Source organism: Manis javanica, chromosome 6 (assembly GCF_040802235.1).
Source record: "Manis javanica isolate MJ-LG chromosome 6, MJ_LKY, whole genome shotgun sequence".
In the NCBI taxonomy this organism is placed as follows: domain Eukaryota; kingdom Metazoa; phylum Chordata; class Mammalia; order Pholidota; family Manidae; genus Manis; species Manis javanica.
In genome coordinates, this window is record NC_133161.1 from 28,368,972 (window position 1) to 28,392,980 (window position 24,009).

The window sequence follows — 24,009 nt, forward strand, 5'->3', positions numbered from 1 at the left end:
TCTCATTTGTAGCTAGACATAGCCATGTGACACAATTCTAGCCAAAAAAATAGTTAAGTGGAAGTGAGCTGTAGATTTCCAGAAAGGCTTTGCTTCCTGCTGTCAGTTTTGCCTCTCTGATGCTGCATCTCCTTTGTCATTCTGTTTCTTCTTTCTGTTTAAAATGTGGAGATGAGCCTGCAGGAGGAGCAGACATGTTGTGACCATGGGACAACCATGAGAACGCAGATGCAGCCGTGGGACTGTAGAGCTGTCTTTGAGCCGCCAACCTCCGCGCTGCTTGATAGCAAGGAGAAACCAACTTACTTAGTCAACCCACGAGGGAAATGTAAGATGCAGCCAAACTTCTCTCTTCCTCTAAGAGTCAGTGAAACCTATTCTTTGCATAATGAGTCTTTTAAAGTATTTCCTTACATCTGGAAAGAGATTAACTTCTCTAATAAAAAAAATAAATTGAATTACCTTAAAAGGAAAAACTCATTAACATCTTTCATTTCTTTCTCACTGATGTCATCAGTAGTTTGGTCTGGTTCAGGCACACATTCAACAAAAGGAATGACGGCACTTTTGATGTGAGCGTCACATCTCCTGGAACCTCAGAGTCTGGACCCATGGAAAAGGTACTATTTATCAGAGTTGCTTAAAATGGCATTCACCCCAGAAAGTGCTCCTTTTAGAGTGTGTCGTTTTGCTGGAGATCTCACAAATTCCTGAGTGGAGGGTCATAGCTCTTGATAGAGTGCAATAAGATAACTAATAGGAATTTCTTTTCCAAATGTGTGCACAGTGTATATGTTTAATTTTTAAATTAATTTTTTTAATTTTTAAAATTAAACCATTTTTAAAAATGTACTTAACTTTTCATGAAGTACTATAGTGACCCAAAGATGCTAAGGAGCCCTAGCCCTACCCTATCATGAATACATGATCACTATTTTTTCTTAGCAATTTCTCTGGAAGCCCATTTAAGCTCCTTACAAAAGTGTTTAGCCTCAAAGGAATTAGTATTTCTTGTTTTTAATGTGATATTGCTATATTTTGAGAGCAATACCAATTGGACTATTTGATCTGGTAGGTATCTTTAAACTGTATCTACCTTTTTGGCCCCACAGAGTCATTCCTTTAAGATAAAACAAGTCTCCTCTTCTGTTGAATAATGAATATTGCACATCCAAATCAAAATATGTACATTTACTACCTATGGCACTCAGCTCCTTCCAGAAGGACCCATCCCCCACCCCCCTTCCTCTGGGCTGCTGCTATATCCAATAAGTTAGTGGTGACTTCTCAAACTTGATAATCCTGGCATGGTTGCCATCCCCCACAATGGTAGAATCCACTCTAGATCAGGACTGTTCCTTTTCCCACAAGAAATAGGTTACTATGATTTAATAGAGCTAAGGAATGAATTATTTTTGTCTTCACACTGTCTGTACATTTAACAACTGCTTTCCTTTTATTGTAGTCAGCCAGCCATTAAATACTAGAAGCTATTGTACAATGCACAATATTGGACACCCAATGAACACATTTATAGAATAATTAGCTGAGGTATACATTAGCAATAAGAATTACAGGATCATCCTTTACATACTACATTGATCCTAAAACAGAATGTTTTTCATGAGGAAAAGAATGTAATGCACATATATTTATATTAAAGGAGATTATATGCTTTATGGAAGGCACTTTGGAATTACCTTGTAAGTAAAATTATACTGTTAAGACTTTACCTTACAAGTATTCGCTATAAAGTCTACAAGGAAATTTGCTGGCATGCTTCATAAAATAAAAGAGAACTTGATACAAAAAAGTATATATCAATAGGGAACTGGGTAAATAACTAATACATTCGTATAATGGAATATTTTGTGATTCATAGAAAAGAAAGAAGCAGAGTGAAGATATAGAGAGATATATAAGCTATATTATTAAGATCAATAAAGCAAGTTGCAGTACATTATATATACCATGATCTTATTCAAGTAAAATAAAGTGCTAGATATTATATATGCTTGACTGTACATACATAATTTCTGGAATAATATAAAAGAAAATTCTCAACAGTGGCTCTCTGAGAAGATTAAAAATGGTAGGCCAGAGATGGGGGAGTAAAAATGAACTTTTACTTTTTACTTATGTTTTAAAGATTTTGCCTTTTGTAAGAATCATGCTTATATATACATATATTCTTTTTATTTTGGTATCATTAATATATAGTCACATAGGCAGCATTGTGGTTACTAGAATGCCCCCATTATCAAGTCCCCACCACATACCCCATAAGAATCATGCTTATATTATTCAAAATGCAAACTTAAGTAAAGAAAATATTTAAAATGATAAAGTAAAAGAATAGAAAATCAGAAAAGGGCTGATAGCACCTTTGGTGGTATGTTAGTTTCCTACTGCTGATATAGTACTATGAACTGGGTGGCTTAGAACAACAGAAAGATATTGTTTCACAGTTCTGGAGGCAGAAGTCCAAAATCAAGATTTAGATAGGTTTGATTCCTTCTGAAGTCTGTGAACAACTATGGACCTGCACAGTCATTTAATACTGTCCAGTGTTCACAGAGTTTATCACTTATCCAAGGAAATATAATCAAAAGAATTAAGCATATAATTCCAGGAAGGATGAGCATTTGAAACATTCTGAAATGGAATGAAAACATGGCCATTCAAGTTTAGAGTAGATGGCATTTAGAAATCAAGATAAAAAGTGGGTAGAAATCCAGGGTGGGGGAAAAGTTAGATGGCAAGAAAACACCAAGACATATAATAATTAAAATGGCAAAGATCAAGGACAAGGACAGAGTTAAAAGCAGCCAGAGAGAGAAAAAAAGATCATGTGTAAGGGAAAGCCCATCAGGGTACCATCAGACTTCTTAGCAGAAACCCTACAGGCCAGAAGGGAGTGGTATGATAGATTCACTCCAATGAAACAGAAGGACCTGCAACCAAGAATACTCTACCCACCAAGATTATGATTTTGATTTGAAGTAGGGAGTAAACAATTTCTAGATAAGCAAAATTTGAGGAAATTTACCTCCCACAAACCATCTCTACAGTGTATTTTAAAGGGACTGCTCTAGATGGAAGTGCTCCTAAGGCTAAATAGCTGTCACCAGAGAAAATAATACCACAGTAAAAGAAGTAGACCAACTAATTGCTAAGCAAATGCAAAATTAAATCAACTACCCACAAAGTCAGTCAAGGTATACACAAAGAACACAGAATATGATACCTAGTATAGAAAGAGTGGAGGAGGAAGAAGAAAAAGAAGGGAGAAAAAAAAAGAAACTTTATAAGTTAAGACAAACTTTTGGGTAGTAAAGAAGCTGCCCTTGAACCTTTGGTAACCACAAATCTAAAGCCTGCAATGGCAATAAGTACATATCTACCAATAATCACCATAAATGTAAATGGACTGAATGCACCAATCAAAAGACATAGAGTTACAGAATGGATAAAAAAACAAGACCCATCTATATGCTGCTTACAAGAGACTCACTTCAAACCAAAGACATAACCAGACTAAAGGTGAAGGTATGGAAAAAAGATATTTCATGCAAATAATAGGGAGAAAAAAACAGGAATAGCAGTACTTATATAGGACAAAATAGATTTCAAAATGATGGAAGCAATGAGGGACAAGTAAGGACATTGCATAATGATAAAGGGGTCAGTCCAAAAAGAAGTTATAACCATTATAAAAACCTCTGCACCCAGTATAGAAGCACCTAAATATGTGAAACAAATACTAACAGAATTAAAGGAGAAATAGAATGCAATGCATTCATTTTAGGAGTCTTCAACACACCACTCACTCCAAAGGACAGATCAACCAGACAGAAAATAAGTAAGGAGATATAGGCACTAAACAGCACATTAGAACAGATGGACCTAACAGACATCTCCAGAACACTCCATCCAAAAGCAGCAGGATACACATTCTTCTCAAGTGTGCATGGTACATTTTCCACAATAGATCATATACTTAGGCCACAAAAAAATAGCCTCAGTAAATTAAAAAAGATAGAAATTCTGCCAACCAGCTTCTCAGATCACAAAGGTATGAATCTTGAAACAAATTTTGCAAAGAAAACAAAAAGACCACAAACACATGGAGGTTTAACAACATGCTCCTAAATTATCAATGGATCAATGACCAAATAAAAGCAGAGATCAGGCAATATATGGAGACAAATGAAAACAACAGCTCAACACCGTAAAGCCTGTGGAATTCAGCAAAGGCCATTCTAAGAGGAAAGTATATTGCAATACAGGTTTATATCAAGAAAGAAGAACAATCCCAAATGAACAGTCTAAAGTCACAATTAATGAAACTAGAAAGGGAAGAAAAAATTACCCCCAAAGTCATTGGAAGGTGGGACATAATAAAGATCAGAGCAGAAATAAATAAAATTGAGAAGAATGAAACAATAGAAAGAATCAACTAAACCAGGAGCTGGTTCTTTGAGAAAATAAAAAAAATAGATAAACCCATGGCCAGACTTATCATGAAAAAAAGAGAGTCTACACACATCAACAGAATCAGAAATGAGAAAGAAAAATCTCTTTGGACATCATGGAAAGACCAAATTACTATAGAATACTAAGAAAAATTATGTTAACAAATTGGATAATGTAGAAGAAATGGACAACTTTCTAGAAAAATTCAACCTTCCATGGCTGACCAAGGAAGAAACAGAAAATCTGAACAGACCAATTACCAGCAATGAAATTGGATTGGCAGTAAAATAAAAAATACCTAAGAACAAAACCCCTGAGATGGCTTCACCGCTGAATTTTATCAAACATTTAGAGAAGACCTAACACCCATCCTCCTTAAAGTTTTCCAAAAAGTAGAAGAGCAGGGAATACATCCACAGTCATTCTAAGAGGCTAGCATCACTCTAATACCAAAACCAGACAAATATACCACAAAAAAAGAAAATTACAGACCAATATCCCTGATAAACATAGATGCAAAAATACTCAACAAAATATTAGCAAACCTAATTCAAAATACATCAAAAAAGATCATCCATCATGATCAAGTGGGATTTATTCTAGGGATGCAATATTTGAAAATCCATCAACATCATACACCACATCAACAAAAAGAAAGACAAAAATCACATGATAATCTCCATAGATGCTGAAAAAGCATTTGACAAAATTCAATATCCATTCATGATAAAAACTCTCAACAAAATGGGTATAGAGAGCAAGTACCTCAACATAGTAAAGGTCATATATTAAAAACCCACAGCCAACACCATACTTAACAATGGAAAGCTGAAAGCTTTTCCTCTAAGATCAGGAACAAGACAAGTATGCCCACTCTCACCACATTTATTCAACATAGTTCTGGAGGTCCTAACCATGGCAATCAGACAACACAAAGAAATGAAAGATTGGGAGGAAGAAATTAAAATGTCACTATCTGCAGATGACATGATATTGTATATAAAAAACCCTGAAAAATCTACCCCAAAACTACTAGAACCAATAACTGAATCATCAAAGTTGAAGGATACAAAATTAATGCACAGAAATCTGTTACATTCTTATATACTAACAATGAACTAGCAGAAAGAGAAATCGGGAAAACAACTCCATTTACAGTTGCGTCGAAAAGAATAAAATACCTAGGAATAAACCTAACCAAGGGAGTGAAGGACCTATACCCTGAAAAATATAAGACACTCATGAGAGAAATTAAAGAAGACACCAAAAAGTGGAAATAGATCCTGTGCTCATGGATAGGAAAAATTAATATTGTCAAAATGGCCATCCTGCCTAAAGCAATCTACAGATTCAATGCAATCCCTATCAAAATACCAAAAGCATTCATCAACAAACTAGAATAAATAATTCTAAAATTCACATGGAACAGTAAAAGACCGCAAAAAGCCAAAGCAATCCTGAGAAGGAAGAACAAAGCCAGGAGGATTATGCTCCCCAACTTCAAGCTCTACTACAAAGCCACAGTAATCAAAAACAATTTGGTACTGGCACAAGAACAGACCCAGAGATCAACGGAACAGAAAAGAGAGCCCAGATATAAATGCACACATATATGGCCAATTAATATATGATAAAGGAGCCATGGGTGTACAATGGAGAAATGATAGTCTCTTCAATAACTGGTGTTGGCAAATCTGGACAGCTACATGTAAGAGAATGTAACTGGATTATTGTCAACTCCACACACAAAAGTAAACTCAAAATGAATCAAAGAGCTGAATGTAACTCATGAAACCATAAAACTCTTAGAAAAAAACATATGCAAAAATCTCCTGAATATAAACATGCTCAACTTTTTTCTGAACACATCTCCTTGGGCAAGGGAAACAAAAGCAAAAATGAACACATGGGACATCAAACTAAGAGGCTTCTGTACAGTAAGGGACACCATCAACATAACAAAAAGGCATTCTACAGTATGGGAGAATATATTTGTAAACAACATATCTGATATGGGGTTAACACCAAAAATATATAAAGAGCTCACATGCCTCAATACCCAAAAAACAAATAATCTGATTAAAAAATGGGTGGAGGATCTGAAGAGAGTGTTCTTCAAAGAAGAAATTCAGATGGCCAAAAGGCACATGAAAAGAATCTCTGCATTGCTAACTATCAGGGAAATGCAAATTAAAACCACAATGAGGTATCACCTCACACCAGTCAGGATGGTCAACATCCAAAAGACAAGGAACAACAAATGCTAGCGAGGATGTAGAGAAAGGGGTACCCTCCTACACTGTTGGCTGGAATGTAAATTAGTTCAAGAATTGTGGAAAGCAATATGGAGTTTTCTCAAAATATGAGAAACAGAAATACATTTGACCCAGTAATTCCACTCTTAGGGATTTACCCAAAGAAAATGAGATCCCTGATTCAAAAAGACATCTGCACCCCTGTTTATTGCAGCACTGTTTACAATAGCCAAGATACAGAATCAACCTAAGTTTCCATCAGCAGGTGAATGGATAAAGAAAATGTGGTACATATACATAGTGGAATATTACTTAGCTATAAAAAGAAAACAAATCCTACCATTTGCACATGGATGTAGCCAAAGGGTATTCTACTCAGTGAAATGAGCCAGGTGGAGAAAGACAAGTATCAAACAATGTCACTCATTTGCGGAGTATAACAAAGCAAAACTGAAGGAATGAAACAGCAGCAGATTCACAAACTCCAAGAAGGGACTAGTGGTTCTTAAAAGGAAGGGGTTGGTGGGGAGGGAAGGAGAAGGGAAATAAGGGGTATTATAATTAGCACACACAATATAGGTAGGTCACGGGAAAGGCAGTATAGCATGGAGAAGACAAGTAATGACTCCATAGCGTCTTACAACACTGATGGACAATGACTGCAATGGGGTGGGGGGTGATTTGAAAATATGGGTGAATATTGAAAGCACAATGTTGCTCATGTGAAACCTTCTAAGACTGTATATCAATGAATATCTAAGAATGTATATCAATTTAAAAAAAAAAGGAAAAAAGTGGTTAGAAATCAATAAAATTATTTTGGGTTCATGATTTTCATCCTTGGTTCATTGTAATGACATGAAGTTTAGGATACTGACAATGAATTAATAAGCTTCTTTAATTTTGTTCTGTTTAAAAATTCTTATTATATAAATCTCTAAGTTATATTCCCTTTTATAAGACTTAGAAAATTTTTTACTATGTAGCTGCCCTTTTAAGGGACAATACAAAACTAAATTTCTTTACTGAAGAGTAGGAGACATTTTGATTTTTATTTACAGTTTTAATAAAATATTTGCCATGAACAAGGTTGACCTATATAATTGCCATACTCTGAATTTTAGTGAAAGTGAATAGTGAGCCATCTCATTGTACTTCATGCAGAAGGGATCTCCAACAGCACTGTTTTAAAAACCGATGTGTTTCAATGCTTGATATTATCCTGTTTTAGTGAGGTTTACAAATAAGTTTTCAGTTTTAACTGCTTTTAAAAAATATGGAACTTGACATTGGGTAACAGAGTTGTAATGTGCTCTTTGTGTTTGGAGGTCATAGTCTTACTTATAACACATTAGAATCCATGTAGTAAGGAGCCATCATATAACACAACTCTCTGTGTTTCTTTTCCTTAAACAAGTATCAGTGGCCATGTATTATACTACCTAAGAATTTTAAGTTAGTCCCAATGAACTCAGGAAAAAGGGAAATGGAAACAAATAATAAGCCGATGAATTAGTTTTACTCAATTACATTTATTAATATGACATCAATATTTGGAATACTTGTTTATATTTCTCATGCATTCCAAATCCCTAAAATAATATGCAATTTTCTTTTTTAACCTAGATGGCCTCCAAATTAACTAGGATGGGGCCAGCATGATCCTGCTTGCTGGAGTCCATTTTGAAAGGCACCTTGTCTTCTCACTTTAGAAATACATATGAGTTTCTGGGCTTTGTAGAATTTGGACTGGAAACTCTAGTGGGATGGGGCCTGTGAAATGACTAATGTTTCCAACACTTCTGGTGAGCTAGAAATCCAAGGAAAGCAGCCTTTGTTGTGGTCTTTCAGTGCTTTTGGCTTTGGTGCCAGATGGAATCCAGAAGGGTAGATGTGAATGCAAATGAAAAGAAAGACTGATTTTATGTTTGGATATTTGAAAAATTTCAGTTCTTTTTGATTCATGAACAAAGAAGTATAGAATTGGAACTGAGTGTATGACCCTGGGCTCTCTTGTACTTTGAAGAATCTAATCAGTTTGGGAAGTGACAAAACAATAACAACAATAAAAGGTTATTTACCCCAAAGGAGCAAATCTATTATTTGAAGACTGAAGCAGGAATTGCAGTGAGTGAAATGGGCAGTAGGCTATAGACATATTTTAAAAGACAACTTGTAATTGATGTGTACTTATCAATAATGATGACACCAAATATAAAAATGTTTGCCAGATATTAAGTAGCAAAAAGGTCTTCCCAGGAGATATTGATCATTCATATCGTACATAACGCAATATGTAAATATTTCAGTATGGACCATTCCATATATAAATAGTCCACTAATAAAGCATATGAGGCTGTGATTCTTAACAATGTAGTTTTGGCAGGGAATCTTCTGAGTGCCATCGACAGAGTCAAATGTTTTAATAAAAAAAGTAGTTACATTATTTTTAGACACCCCATGGGCACTTCCTGCCTATATTCACCTTGATAACTTCTACCTAAGCACACTTACACCTACACATGCACATGCCCAATGATGGAAAGCAGTATGGAGGTTCCTCAATCAACTAAAAGTAGAAATACATATGACTCAGTACTTGTTACTTTTAGGAATTTGCCCAAATAAAACAAAACCTCTGATTGAAAAGGATATATGTACCCCTATGTTTATTGCTGCATTATTTATAATAGCCAAGATATGGAAGCAACCAAAGTGTCCATCAATAGATGAATGGATAAAGAGGATGTGGTACATATAAACAATGGACTAATATTTAGCCATAAAAAATAAAGAAATCCTGCCATTTGCAACAGCATGGATGGACTTAGAGGGTATTATGCTAAGTGAAATAAGCCAGGCAGACAAAAAGACAAATATCATATGATTCACTTATATGTGGAATCTAAAAACAAAATGAAACAAAATGAACAAAACAGTAGTAGATTCATAGACATTGAGAAGTGACTGGTGGTTACCATGGGGAAGGGGTTGTGGAGAGTAGGTGGAGTGGGTGAGGAGGATAAAGAGGCACAAAATCTCAATCATAATATAAGTTGGTCATGGGGATGGTAGTACAGCATGGAGAATAAAGCCAATGATTCTGTAACATCTTCCCATGTTGACAGGTAGTAACTGCACTAGTTGGGGTGAGGATTTAATAATGTGTGTAACTGTTGAAGCACTGTTTGCATACTTGAAGCCAATATAATATTGTGTATCAACTATACTTGAATTAAAAAAATAAACTCTAAGAAAGGCAAAAATAAATCAATAAAAATAAAACTTAAAAGGAACTTAAAGTGTTATGTAGACTATGTTAGACGACAAAAGAATTATCTCATTACATTTTAAGTTATAAATTCCACCTCTCTTGAGGTTTTAGTAGTAGTTTAGCACTAAATAGTATTTTTAAACATTATCCACCAATCAGTATCCTACACATCCACTGTTGAGCTCAAAACATGCTAAATGTAGCTAAGTTCTGGTTAGAAAGAGATGTTCAGCATTCAAAGTTGAACATTCAAATTAATATGACATTGTAAGATCGATATTACACTGTTAATGTAATTAATATTAATTTTTAATATAAAGATATCCTAATACTGTAAAAATTAGATACCTACAAAAATGTGCAGAAAATGACAGGACAGCCCCTTGTATGTATAATCTTTTTCTTTTACATTTTAATCAGACTTTTAAAAATAAAAATACTCTAGGAGCAGTCTAAAGGTCACTCCTTTAAGACATTTATTAATTGCACAGGGAAAAATGTAACTTTACAGTAGAGAAACCCAACCGACAATGCCCTCATCAAGTGATCAAGAGAAATACATAGTTTCTGCAGTATTCTTGCCACAAATGTGTGACTTCATTTTATCAGGAGAAAACATACAGTTCCAAGTTGAGAGACATTCTGCAAATAACTGACATGCATTCTTCAAAAGTGTCAAGGTCATGAAAGACAAGGAAAGACTGGAACTGTCAGAGATTATAAAAGAGCAAGAAACATGGTAACTCAACACAATTTGGGATCCTGGGACAGAAAAAAATATTGGAAAACAATATTGGAAATTGAGTGTTTGGTTAAATAAATATATTGTACCAATATGAATGTCTTAGTATTAATAAAGTACTATGGTCATGTCAACTGTTAATATTAGGGAAAGCTGGGTGTAGGGTATTTGGGAATTTTCTATAACTGCAAAATTAATTCTAAGAGTTAAAAGATTAGTCTAGCACAACTTGACAGTCATATTTTAAGGTTTTATTGAAGGGCAAAAATACATTAACAGTAGAAGAATGCTCAGACCATTAAAGGGCTTTTAAATAGCTGTGTTGGAGTTTCACATAGCAGAGCAATGGCTCTGTGTAGTCACATCTTGTTGGCATTCATGGATAGCCATGGCATAAATTGTGATCTACAAGCATTTTGCTCTTAAAAAGTTGTGGGAACTGTGGGGGAACAAACCACAGGTTAAAGAAGAGCTAAGGTCCACGTGCTGTGTTAATGAACTAACTCTTCCGGCGACACCAATCTCCTGGTGAATTGACAAGGAGAGAGGGAAATGCCGTTTATAAAGGGCCTGGATTATGCCAAGCCCAGGGTAGGTACCTCATATGCACTAGTGCATTAAATCTTTACAACTGTTTGAAGTAGATCTTATCTTCATTGAACAGTTGAGGAAATACACATTTGTCGAGTTTTGGGGAAGCTGTTCTGAAGTCAAACAGCCCAATAAGTAGAGTAGGCAGAACTTGAACCATGGGTGTATCTGCCTTCAAACCCCTGCTTCATAGACTGAAAAACAAAACACACTGTACTAAGAAACAAAAACCATGTTTATGAAATATTTCCAGACCAATTAACTCTTCATAAAGGAAGACTCTTTCTTCGTGGTTACAGATGGCATCCCTAAACATAACCAGCTGCATTTTAAAATGCTTACAGTTGGTCAGAAGTGGGACTCTTAAGAATGATTCAGGTCAGATCTATTCCTGCCAGTGGAAAAAGCCTCAAAGCATCTTTCCAGCTCATGCCTGGTCACTCAAATAAATTTTACTTTTGAAATTGAATTGTACATTAGGAAATTACTTGTTAACTAAAGACTTAAAATTAATTCCCCTGGTACACAATGAACAGATATTTACACATTATTGCCTTTCATCAAGGAAAATATTTATTTTAATATGATTTTCAAAATCATCAGGACTCATTTGTCATGTGTTTTCTGTTCTCCAATGAAGTTTATGACATTTATTCATTTGTTTTTTTCTCAACAGATTCTTTTAACAGACATTTGTTCGGCATATAAGAGCGAGCCACAGCCCCTGCCCTCATGGAGTTCTAGTGGAGAAAACAGATATGTAAACACAATTGCTGTAAAAAGTGCTAAATGCTATAATGAAGATTGTTCCAGACATGGTGTTGGCACAAAAGAGCATGATCAGCTTTGCTTTACAAAGATTACAACTTGAAATATACTGGAGTTCACCAGGTAGCTGGGGGCAGCTGGGCTTTCCAAGCAGTGGAAACAGTGGAGGCAGGGGCAAGGGTTGGGGGCCAAGCAGTTGATCCTGTCCTATACTAACACCTACAAAGGAGTGAGTCCCCTTTCTATCTGAAGCCTAACTGCACCCTGATTTATAAATTGCTAATTTTTCTTCCTGGCTGTAACTATTAGCTTGGTATTCAGTCTTTAGCTATAAAACACACAACACAATCTGGAACAGATTGGAAATGGTTTTGCCTACTGGTGTTTGGGGACTGTGCACAGCATATGGTGTCAGTTACAAGACCCTGAAACAGTTTGCTCAGAATGCAACCCAGCCATATCAGTTCAGGCTTTGATACTGTCAATTATCAGCAAGCATGCCCAGGCAGGAGTTGGCATTTTCCTGTGGAAAACGTGCTATCTTCCTTGGCATGCCATGCAGAATTAAGCATTGCCCATTTTAGTGGAGGAATTGAAGACTCCATGACCCCAGTTATAAGAGAAGCTATCCTGGAGAAATTTCAAGATACAAGACGTTCATTTAGCTTGTTTTAAACTCCCCATGGGTTTTAAATTAGCTCATTATTTCCTAAACTTGAATGCTGTTGCTGTGATTTGATCATTACTGTTCAGCGCTTGTCACAACTCACTGTGTGGGATGAAGTGATTCTTTCATTCAAAGCCAAGTCTGGTGAGTGAGTCCTTACAGGTCACATATCTCTAAGTCTCCACAACTGTAGCCTCAAAAGGCTGCTGCTATGAGTTTGTGCCAGGTTGCCGCTCTCCAATCAGCTGAAACCACTGGGTCTTCCCTCCTGGCCACATGCTCAGTGGACCTGCCTTCTGCCATGACCCATAACCACGTGGCATTTCAAGCTGATCTCCAGAATATGTCACTTCTCTGCATTAGTCAACAGCTGTTCTGGGATCCTGCTGTCACCAATCAGATATGCTTGTCTGGTCTAGCAGAGCCAAGTTATAGCTAACAATGCTTTAAAGTCAGAGGCCTGGCTTTGTTCTAGAACTCTGCAGTTGTTACCCTCCCCAGATCGGATACTTCACTGCTCCTGAAAGGCCAACTGTGTCTTAGGGTCCACTGAGTTGGGTAACTTTGACAGCACAAAACCAAAGTGGATACAGCATTAGACTACATTAATTCCTATTGATGCACCAATTCTTATGCCAGGTGTTCCTCGTAACTGGAGCTGTGTATATGACTGAATGATTTAACAGTTAGGGATGATAATTGGGGGAAAACAGTATCTTAGAGGATAAATTGTTCAGTAGATTGGCCCTTATTTTTTATCATTTCTTACGGTATTTCATAAAGTTTCAAAATCCTATTTGAATTGTACTCTAAAAATTTTATTGAAATTAAAAATGATATAATTCAAAGAAAGGCTATATGTTCCCCAAAGTGTGTTCCATGAACTATAGGTTTCTGGAAAGTGAGAAAGTAGACGTTAAGTCAAAAAAGAATGGTGTAGAACAACTAAGATGACTTTGGCAAAACATTTTAAATAGGGTTTGCCTATTTTTCACTGTCGGTAGTTAAGACAGTCTATCAATAAATTTCTATAACTTAAATTGATTCTAAAAAAAGTCAAATAATTTTTCATTGTTTATCCTGGAGATAATTCAATTATCTCAGAGAGTTTTAATTTCCTGAGGAGGAAGTCATTTTGATGAAATTTCTTTGACCATCTGTCAAAAAGCATATGACCAGGACACTCTACATAAACATAGCTATTCTGGTGACTAGTTTGTGCCAGAAACCCTGAACTAAGAAATAATGTGGAATCATTTGTTCTATGAAGCGGACATGAGTCAAAAGTTGTTAAGTAGCAGCAAAGACCAAAACAAAAGAAAATACCACAAAGCTGTATGGAAACAACTGACATCCATTTACTATTTAAAAAAAATTACAAAGAAAAGAAATATTCTGTGATGAGTGACATCTGTCTGGCATTGCTAAGAAGTCATTCGTGGGGATGAATAAGTTCTTGAGTTAGTGGCACACTTTCCTTTTTCAGTAAGTCACAAATTGCATATGACATAATCATATTCTATGAATGCACTCATTTCTTTGTTCATTTATAGCAATTTTGTTGGGTATCAATAACATGATTATGCAGACTGTACACTATCAAATTTAATTTTTAAAATTGGATTCTCTTTCTAAAAAATATTAGTCATATTTCATATGCTACATCAGATGCTGTCCATTATTATGCCCCTGCAATTGGTTCTAGGGAATTGTCCTGTGAAATTCACTTGAGGGCCGTGCACTGGAAAACAGCCACTGAGGCCAGGGTGGCACATAACAAAATAGAAGGATCTAGATCTGACATTAGTTAGATGTAGTATGGTGGTTAAGGGTGGAGGCTATTGTGTTAGGAGGCACAGTTCTAATTTCAGCTCTGCCACTCACTGTCTTTGAGGTTCCTGGAAAATTAAATACCTAGTTGCTTCAGTTTTCTCTTCTGTGAAAGTCTGCCTTATAACACTACTATGGGGATTAAATAAATCAATACATGGAATGAATGAAGAATCCATTAATAGAATGGAAATAAAATGTATTATATGTAAAAATAATGAAAAATAATGAAAAATAAAGAGCTTCAAACTTCAAATCTGACTTGTAAGAGAACATTTGTGGGTACTTTTTTTAAAAAAGAGGATTAATGCAGTTAAAGTCCAGGCTTTCTGAAGCTTTGCCTCCCACAAGCAGACATTGTCTACTTTAACACTGCTGAGAAAGTCACTTGGAGTTCTTTTTCTGAGATGTAGAAAAGGTATAAAGGTAAATATTGAGGGAGGCTGTATCTTCAATTCATTTTCATTTACAGCCAAGGAACTTGATCATTCATTTACTCAGGGATCATTTATTGTGCTCTTACCACGTGCAAGGAATACAGAGATGAACAAGTTGCAATAGCCCTGGTATTCAAGGAGCATGGCGTTGAAAGGGGGAGACTGATTTCAAGGATGAGTAGAAAGAGAAGAAGAGGGAAATGCCATCAAGAAAAAACATATGCAAGGAAGATCTAACGATTAGAAAGATGGGGTGTATTTTAAGAACATCAAGGACAGAGGTATGGGTCAACTTTAGGTTTGTTGGATGAAGGGACCAAGATATGGAGTGGCATAAACTATATGAAGAGGTTTGGATTTTATCTTTCCTCTAATTCATTAGTTAATTAGTTGCATAATATATGTATGTTCATTAGAAAGTTGGAAAATAAAAAAAAGAAAAGGTGAAGAGTAGTTGATATTTTGTATTTCCCCCTGTCCCTATGCATGCATACTGTTTCACTTGTGTATTATATACATAGTATTTAGTACAGGAGCATATAGTTTCACAAAAATGAAATTAAACTGTTCACTATGTTTTGTGAACATTTTTTTTAACCCTTATGTCATAGACATCATGAAAGGATTTTAATGGTGGTCATGGTGGGGTGGGATATCGCAACAAAATTATAACTGCATGTTAAGCAAAGAGGCAAAAAAAATATACAGAATCTCGACAGCCTGCTGAGTCTAGAGGCAGGAAGGTGGGTTAGGAGACTATTATAATTGTTTAGGGGAAGGTAATGAAAGTCTGAATTAGATGATGGCAAAGGGTCCAGGATACAAGAGATGTTAGGAGAAATTTTAATCAATGAAATATAGGGGAGGAAAAATCTAGGACAACTTTTGGAAATCTTTGGGCTGGTGGATGGACAAATGAGAAGGGAAAGAATGGTCTGTTTATGAAGGTAAGTGTAGGGAAAACTGTTCAGTTCAGTTGTTGAGCTCAAAACGCTTGTGGAATATGCAGGGAGACTGTCCAATGGATGATGGGATCAAATGCTTACATACAGAATTATGAGGAGAGGACAAATATGGTGATATTAATCAAAATAGTGTTTCTCAGAATTAGAGTAATGTTTCTTTATTCACTCACCAGGGATTATGAGAAGTTGTACAAATCCACTCTAGTGATAATTTCCAAGTTCTCTGGAATGATGATGCTCTACCATTACTTGTTCAAATTTGTGTTTCCTCCTTACTTAAAATAAAAAGAAACCCACGGGCTCACCAGGGGATATGGGCTTTGATCCAAAAGTTTTGGCATAAAAACAAAAATCCTTCACAGTTGAGATCAATTTTTCTCACTTAAGTGCCTCTCCCCTGCTCTTCCCATTGTTATCCTGTATTCTAGCCAAATAGAATCTACTTGCTGTTCCCCACGCTCCTGCCTCTGTCCAGGAGCCCTGTGCTCCGGGACCACACAAGATTGCTATCTCTTGTGAGAAATCTTTCTTGGTCCCACTCCTCTTCCTGCCCACAGAGGTTGTTTTCTCTTTGTTGTAATGTCATAACACCTTTAACAGACATACCCTCTACTGTAACTACTTGTCTATATGTAGGTGTAACTTTCTCTTTGAGCTTCCTCAGAGACTGATATATCTGTATCAACATAAATAACATAAAATATTTATTTGCCCCAAGGAATAGACAACCTAGACTACTGTTGTAGTCTGTGTAGACAACACAGGCAGTAACATCTGAATAAATCTGGATTTTAAGTCACTTTAGCCTTTGTTCAGTACATGATACATATTATGCATGTATTTGGTCAATACTAAATATCAATTCTCTTCTAGCTTCTTGGCACATGGTGATACCCCCCTTGGTAATAAGAAAACCTGAAATTAGTACTATTGGAGAGAAGAATCAGTATCTCTTAGTGATGTATATAAATTAGTGGGCCACTTATTTGTGCAAATTTTGGTCAGTGTGTCTGAGAACTGGACTGATCACCTGATTTATATTTTCCCTTTAACATATAATGTTGTAACTAACACCAGTATTGATGAGGGTGTGGGAAACAGGCATACTCATGTATTGCTCATGGAAACTAATTTGGTGGGGTATGTTCAAGTTTACAAGTCTCCTTCTTTTTTATCTATTAACTCCACTTCCATTTTCTTTCTTACAGAACTAAGAGTGAAAGTACATAAAGATTTACATGTAAAAGGATGATCATTATAGCAGTATATATGATAGCAAAGCATAAGAAACCGCCTTAATGCCTGTCAATAAAGGACTAAATAAGTCAACACAGCACATCATACAATGAAATATTATGTAGCCATTGGAAAAATGGAGGTAATTTTTATATTTACTGGTTGGAAAAGATGTACATACCTATTAGGGTTGGGGAAAAGGGGATGTTTCAGATCATTATTGTACTATGATTTCATTTTCATTTAAAAATATATACGTATGCTGATATGTATATAAATATGTCAGTATTAATTTGGTCAAAATTAATAGTTAATAGTATGCACTATATCAGAGTGTAAGTGTGGGGGAGTAGGAATGGATAAATGGAAAGATTTTCACCAACTATTTTACATAAGTTTAAAAAAGTGTTGAGATTATGAGTAATTTTTTTCTTCTTTTCAGTGATTCTCAGTATATTTTCAGCCAGTGAAAAGAACAACATAAATTGGTATGTACTGATAGAGAAAGATATGCATAATATTGCAAATGAAAAATGTAGGTTATAAACAAAATGTTGAACTGTCTCACTTTTTGGTCAATATACATATATAATAGTTAAAAGGCTAGATGTGTGCATACCAAACTGTTATGTCTGGGGCAGGATTAGAAAGGATGTTCATGGTTTGTTATACAATTTGTACTGTTTGGAATAAAAACAGTTAGAAGAGTAAAACAACCATTCATAAAAGGCATCATGGTTTGTTTTATATCCTAGATACATTCTTTAAAAGTTCTGTGCAAATTAAATTTTAGTAAGGAAAAGTATATTTTAATTAGAACACAAGTTTTCAATTATGCAAACTGTTCTTCTATAAAGAGAATATAACCTTTTGTGATATTAATGTTCACGACTCCCAGCTGCCCATTTGGCCTATTTAATGCTTGTCCTTTGGAGAAATAGAAGCCAAAGGTTCTTAATTAACTGTTTAAAACTTATCAGGGAAAAATATCATTATTTTGTTTTTATTAGCACTCTCAGGGAAAGCTCCAAGCCCACTACTGTGCATTCAGTGCTTCTTTTCCATCTTTGGAAATTGAGGCTCCTTTTAGAATCAAAACGGTTTTGATTTCAAGATGGAAGAAGGCAGGTTACTGTTGCTTGTACTTACACGTAGTGAGCAGATGACTCGGTTTGCCCGAGTTAAAAAAAAATCCTGAGACAGCAGCTCTCCAGTCCATCAGCAGTATGAGCTTTCCTTTCTCGTGATGTTGAAATCTGTATTTCGTTCAAAGTCAGCTTTTATTAGCTTGCTTAAGGTAACCAACTAATGGGCTGGGTAACTTTCAATTTCTTACTTGCTCCCAACTCATGAATTAAAGAGTCTTTTAGTTTCTGAATATTTAAAATACATTTGAAATGAGCAGGTCACAGTGTCTTATGCTTTAAAGTGAGCAAAGTGTCCACTTGAACCTGCTAATCACCACAGGTGAATGTTTTTGAGCAATTTGAGAAAAGTAAGCAAAATGAATGGCTTAAGCTTTCTTTCTTTATTTAAAATCACACATAACTCCATTCTCCAGGTCAGACTACTAAAAGAAAAAATTGTCTCAATTTTTTAATTGGAACTCAGTTTCCAGAAAATTAAAATGTAAACAATGCCAGAGACCTCTGACAGTGTGAAGATAAGATTATATCCACAAGTACCTGAAAATCGACTTTCCTAAATATCAATTGAAGAGTGACCAGAGAATCTTTCCACAGTGTGAAAAGTGAACAGAGAATTCAGAATTACTTGCAGGATGAAAAATGAAAGAGGGATAAAATAATTAACTGACTCCACATGGGAGTGTTTCTTCATTGACAGATAAGTGAAATTTATAGAATCCAAGTTATATAATTTCTCCACTCCTGATTTGTAAAAGACATTGTTTTTAGTGGTCTCGTGAAACGTGGGAAGACATTTTGTGCTTGCTAACACATGCAATTTAAGGAAAAAAATCCTCAAAAAAGGAAAATTAAAATAATGATTATTAATAAGTACAGCCATGTAGTTTTCTTAGTATTTAAAATTCATATGAAATCTTCATCAGTGAATAAACCTTGCTTTTCAGAGTGGAAATTAATGCAAACTTTTCTGGAATTAATGAAAAGGCACTGCATCCCAGAAAAGAAAGCCTGTTTTATGGAGGTGGCCTGCAGCCCCCTTGAATCATCAAGATTCGGCAACGACCCTTTTTGGTTATATTTATCTGACTACTTTCTGAGGAAAGGAACAGTAATAGCTATATAAAGCTCCCACACATGTTGCACAGAAAGAACTATATAATCTGCTATTATTTCTGCTGTAAATGACTACATGTCTAGCACTAGCCTGGGGCAGAACTGGCTGCCAGGAAACTTGACCTGCATCATGGGCTTAATGAAGCCGTAACTTTCTGTTTATAATTCTTTCCACTTTTAATAGTATTGTATACAGGGGAAATGAGATAATGCGCCTCTCCTTTTTTAGATCCTTTGGGTTACTGACCAGTCCTCTGTGAAGGGATAAGCAACACAATTTGGGTACTGTGACCTGCTCTGCCCATCACTCTGCGGGATCAGTTCAGACCTGGCCCAGGCGGGGCACCTGAGGATTTGCATCCATACAAGCAGAGCTGGTTCCCTGTTGGTGTGTGCTGACTGGCAGACTTTGAAATCAACCTGTGTAGAATTCCCTTCTGCCTTTTTCCAGATGACAGTAAACAAGGGTGGGTGGTCCCAACACTTTTAGTTTAGAGTAGTTTTCTTTTCACATCTTCTGCCTATTGCTGATTCTTTTTCATTCAGGGGTTTCTACTCCAAACATCTATTATGGACTTTTAAGCCTCTGATCTTCTGTGTATTGAGGTCATCACAACAGGCAAGCAAAGGATATTCTTATGTTTGTTACTTAAACTGTAAATTAACTTTTGTTTGCATTGTAATCCCCCCTCTCCAATTTTGGAACAAAGGTTTGAAATTGAGACATCATTAAGTAGATGAAGGAAGGTTTTTTACAGCAGGGATTTGTTTCTCTGTGAGTGTCCCAGAATTTTGGATGTTTGCAGAAAGAAGGACTATGGTGAATCTCTCCTTTCTAAGCCCCTCCCTGAGAGTGGAGAATGGGGTCAGATGTGAACAGGTGCAAATTCGAGAACTCTGGTGGAGATGGGGAAGTCTTGACTTTTTGACTCCATATAGTGACAGCCCCAAGACCTGGGACCAGCCCTGCCACATGCCCCAACTAGCGAGCAGCTTCCCACCTTTTCTCTCTCCTTTTGTTCTTTCCCGTTTATTTTGTTCTCTTCTTTGGACACCCACATAGGATAGGGCCTCATACTCTACTTGCTTAACGGTCACCCTTCTCCTCCTTCTTCCTCTAGTCATGTTTTGCCCATTAATGTGAAAATTGTCAATTTCGTTAGCCTCGTTTCACTCAGACAGAAAATTCAGATTTTCCACAGCACTGTGAAAAACCAGAAGTAGTTCGGGAAGGGGACAGAACTTTCTAGATTTGTTGCTCAAGCTCACTGACAGCAATTGCTAATTTACTTAACTTAAAGGACAGAACTATAGAAGAAGCCACTGTGGCCTCTGGGATAGTACAGAATGGTCTACTGGCAGCGTAGAAGTCACACTGCAGGGAGCTTAGCTCTTGACAGAGGAGGAGTTGTAAAGATGGTAAGATGTCCTCAGGAGTCCCAAGAATAGAGAAAGAATTATTCTTAAATATGGAGGTGAATTGCATGTTTCCTGGCAGAAAGGAAGGAGTCAGTAGAAAGAATTAATTTGAAGAATAATTAGTTGGTGGTGCAAGGCTTCTAGGAGTTAGGAGATAGTGAGGTCTAAGGGAAATGGAGAGAGTAGCTTTTGAGAGAGGAGGGACACCTCCCTCACAGAGAAAGGAGGCATCTTTGGGTTCATACCAGCTGACTTTAGAAGAATTTGGAGACATTGTGGGTTCATACCAGCTGACTTTGATCTTGTTAATATTCTGCTGAGACTTAGGGCATAGGGATGAAAGCTTGAGAAAAGTGGGAAAGATTTGGAATGGATGAATCATGTCCCCTGATGGTGGGCCAGGTGTGTCATCTTTATTTATGATGGGCTACACGTCAACATGTCTTAAAATAGGAGCAACTGGTGTCAGAAAATAACAAAAGCCTAGCCTGAAGGAGGGAATAGTTCTAGGAAAAAAATGTAATCAGCATGCTTTGAAAGTTTACTGAGTATACAAGTCTTTCTAGAGATGCTTTGTAAAATGTATCAGAAGACCTAGATTATAGCACCAACTCAGCTACTTAATGACATTATTGTCTGTGGCACAATCATTAATTATTTCCAAGTCAGTGTCTCCATTTGCAAAATGGGCATCCATTAATCCACTCAATAAGTATTTATGGAATGCCCACTGAATGTCAGGAGCTCTGTTAGGGATTGCAGGCACAATAGTCAGCAAGACACTGTCCTCGAGTTTCCATCAGCCCAGGGGCTTCCTACTCTGGTTGCTTTATTGGAAGCTCAAAGGACATAATACATCTGAATGTACTTTGAAAAATCTGGAGCCCAGCTGTAGAAAAAAAAATCTATAGGAAAGTAAATTTTGTTCTTGACTTAATTGTCCTGTTATGATCACAATCCTAACAATGATTGTAGCTTCTGAGTAGAAGACTGTACCTCCCAATGAAGGCTTGTGGCTCTCTCGGGCTTAGACCCTCTTCCTACACAGCTTGCCAGCCAGGCATGGAAACCGTTTCCTCTCACTGGGAGCAGGGAACATGGCTTTACACTGGGCTCAAGATACCCTCACTCCTACCTCATGTCTCCAATGACGGGTCGCCCTCCTCCTGCGGCTGGCTGCTCTGAAGACATCAGTGCTAATTCCAGGAGGGGCACAGCACAGAGCTGTCCCAGCAGCCATGTGTGAACCAGAGGAGCTCTTTGATCTCCAGCCTGGTGCATTCTTTGGGTGTTCAAAATTTTGGAAGGACAAGCTGGAAGAGTTTGTCTGATGACTGGAAGCCAGGTCAAAGGTAATGTTCTGGAGAGGGAGTAAAATTAGGGAAACATGCCTTTTCTTTTTCATGGCTAATTCCAAAATAGGAAAAATATTCCCTGAAATGTATAGAGGAGCTCTGGGAAGTGTCTATCATTATTACAGGGATGGCTGCAGTTTTAATTTCTTTGTACTATACCCAACTTTATCATAGTCTTGCTCCATGTTTCTGCTTTATCAAACATTCAGTTATCATCGGTGGTAGAAGGCAGTGGGAATTTTTCCCTTGTGTTCAGGCTATGTTCCACCTTTAGAAGTCCATTTCTAAAACCAGGATTTCTCAGACAAGAAAAGTTACAGGCTGCAGATTCGGGTGACAAGCAGAGGTTGGGAGAAAGATGAAACTGTGGCCGCTTTGCTTGCTGCTCTCCATCTTCCTCTGTGCATCTATAAGCCAATCCAGAAATCAGGTTCCTACAGAGCTTATCAGGTAAGGGCACAGGCCAGCCACCCCACATCTAGATGTGAGAAAAGCAGCAAAAAGCAGTGAGGAAAGCGATTTTCTGGACGTGCATCTCTAAGTTATTCTTTTTAGTAATTCATGTGATTCTTAGGTATCTGGGTAGAATAGTATACTTGCCAGAGTTTCTTCCCCAAGCCCTGGTTCTTGACCTTCCCATGTGCCTGACCTCCTTCCTTTTGTCTCAGATCTCATTATCTCAAAAGACTTAATATTTATCTGTTAAAAGCAGAAGCTCCCACACATGGTAAGGGAAGGAAGGTTTTGTTAATTTTTGTCACATGACTCCCTGCTTCCCTTCGTCTCCCCTTCCCTCCACCGCTTCTCTTGCCCTCTCCTGTTCTCTGGTTTGCCTTGACTGTGAATATTCTCCCAGGAATGACCCTGACTTTGAATGCCTGAAACAGGGAGGGCTGGGTCCCTGCTGTGTCGGGAATGACACCATTTCTCTCTGTCATTTCCCCAGGAACCTCTGCGTACTGGTGTGATTTGTTTCTCTTTCTGGGCTTATACAGTTCATTTCTCTCGTAGTGCTCTGCTCTGCATGGGTCTCTATCAAACTTTCCATTTAATTCAATCCCACACATATTTACTGATAATTATGTTTGATCCAGTGTGAGATCAAGATGTGAATAAGACTTTCTCTCTTTTCTAAGGAACTTAAAAATGTTTGTGGGAGACAGCCAAGGGCAGAATGGGCCAAATTCTTATAATAGAGATCCTGTTGGACACACGGAAGAAGAATTAACTGCAGGTACACCCACATCCCCACAAAGTGGACCTCTCCATTCTGCCTCTTTCCAATTTCCAAACTCCTACATCACTTATTTTGGTCTTAAATCAGCACTTTCCACAATACGTTCTTTGTAACACTAGACTGAAGAGATGCTCTGTGAAAAACAATTTCATGATCAATTAAGAATAGGAAATATCGTACACACTTTCTCTTCTTGGAAATTCACAATGCACATCCACAGAGCCAAGGTTTTCACCAGCAGAGGAGAAGAAAATTCGTTTAACCCAGAATTTTCCAACCCTGTGTGATTACAGATCACTTTCTACATACCACTTTATAGGAAACATGTTTTTTTCAGACTACACTCTTGGAAATGCTGCTGTAATTGATTAATTAAATGATGAATATGAAAATGTTATGAAAATCCCATTTGTTCCTAAGATCTTATTTCTTATCACCATACAAAAAGACCTCTCATACCAGCTGGATTTTTAAATGCCCTAGAATTTTGCTGTCT

At 36.8% G+C, this 24,009-nt stretch overlaps 1 protein-coding gene across 14 annotated transcripts in view; it reads right to left on the bottom strand.

The window, feature by feature from the left end:
* CPED1 (cadherin like and PC-esterase domain containing 1) overlaps positions 1-24,009 on the bottom strand; it is a 252,263-nt gene that overhangs the window by 40,979 nt on the left and 187,275 nt on the right. The window contains exon 19 of one of the 14 annotated variants that reach the window (XM_073238540.1): positions 22,503-22,683. The exons of the other annotated variants lie outside the window; for them this stretch is intronic. Coding sequence (XP_073094641.1) covers positions 22,591-22,683 — 93 coding nt within the window. The 3' untranslated portion in view covers positions 22,503-22,590. Of the gene's footprint in view, positions 1-22,502; positions 22,684-24,009 lie in introns of those variants that run through there. 14 annotated transcript variants of the gene reach the window in all.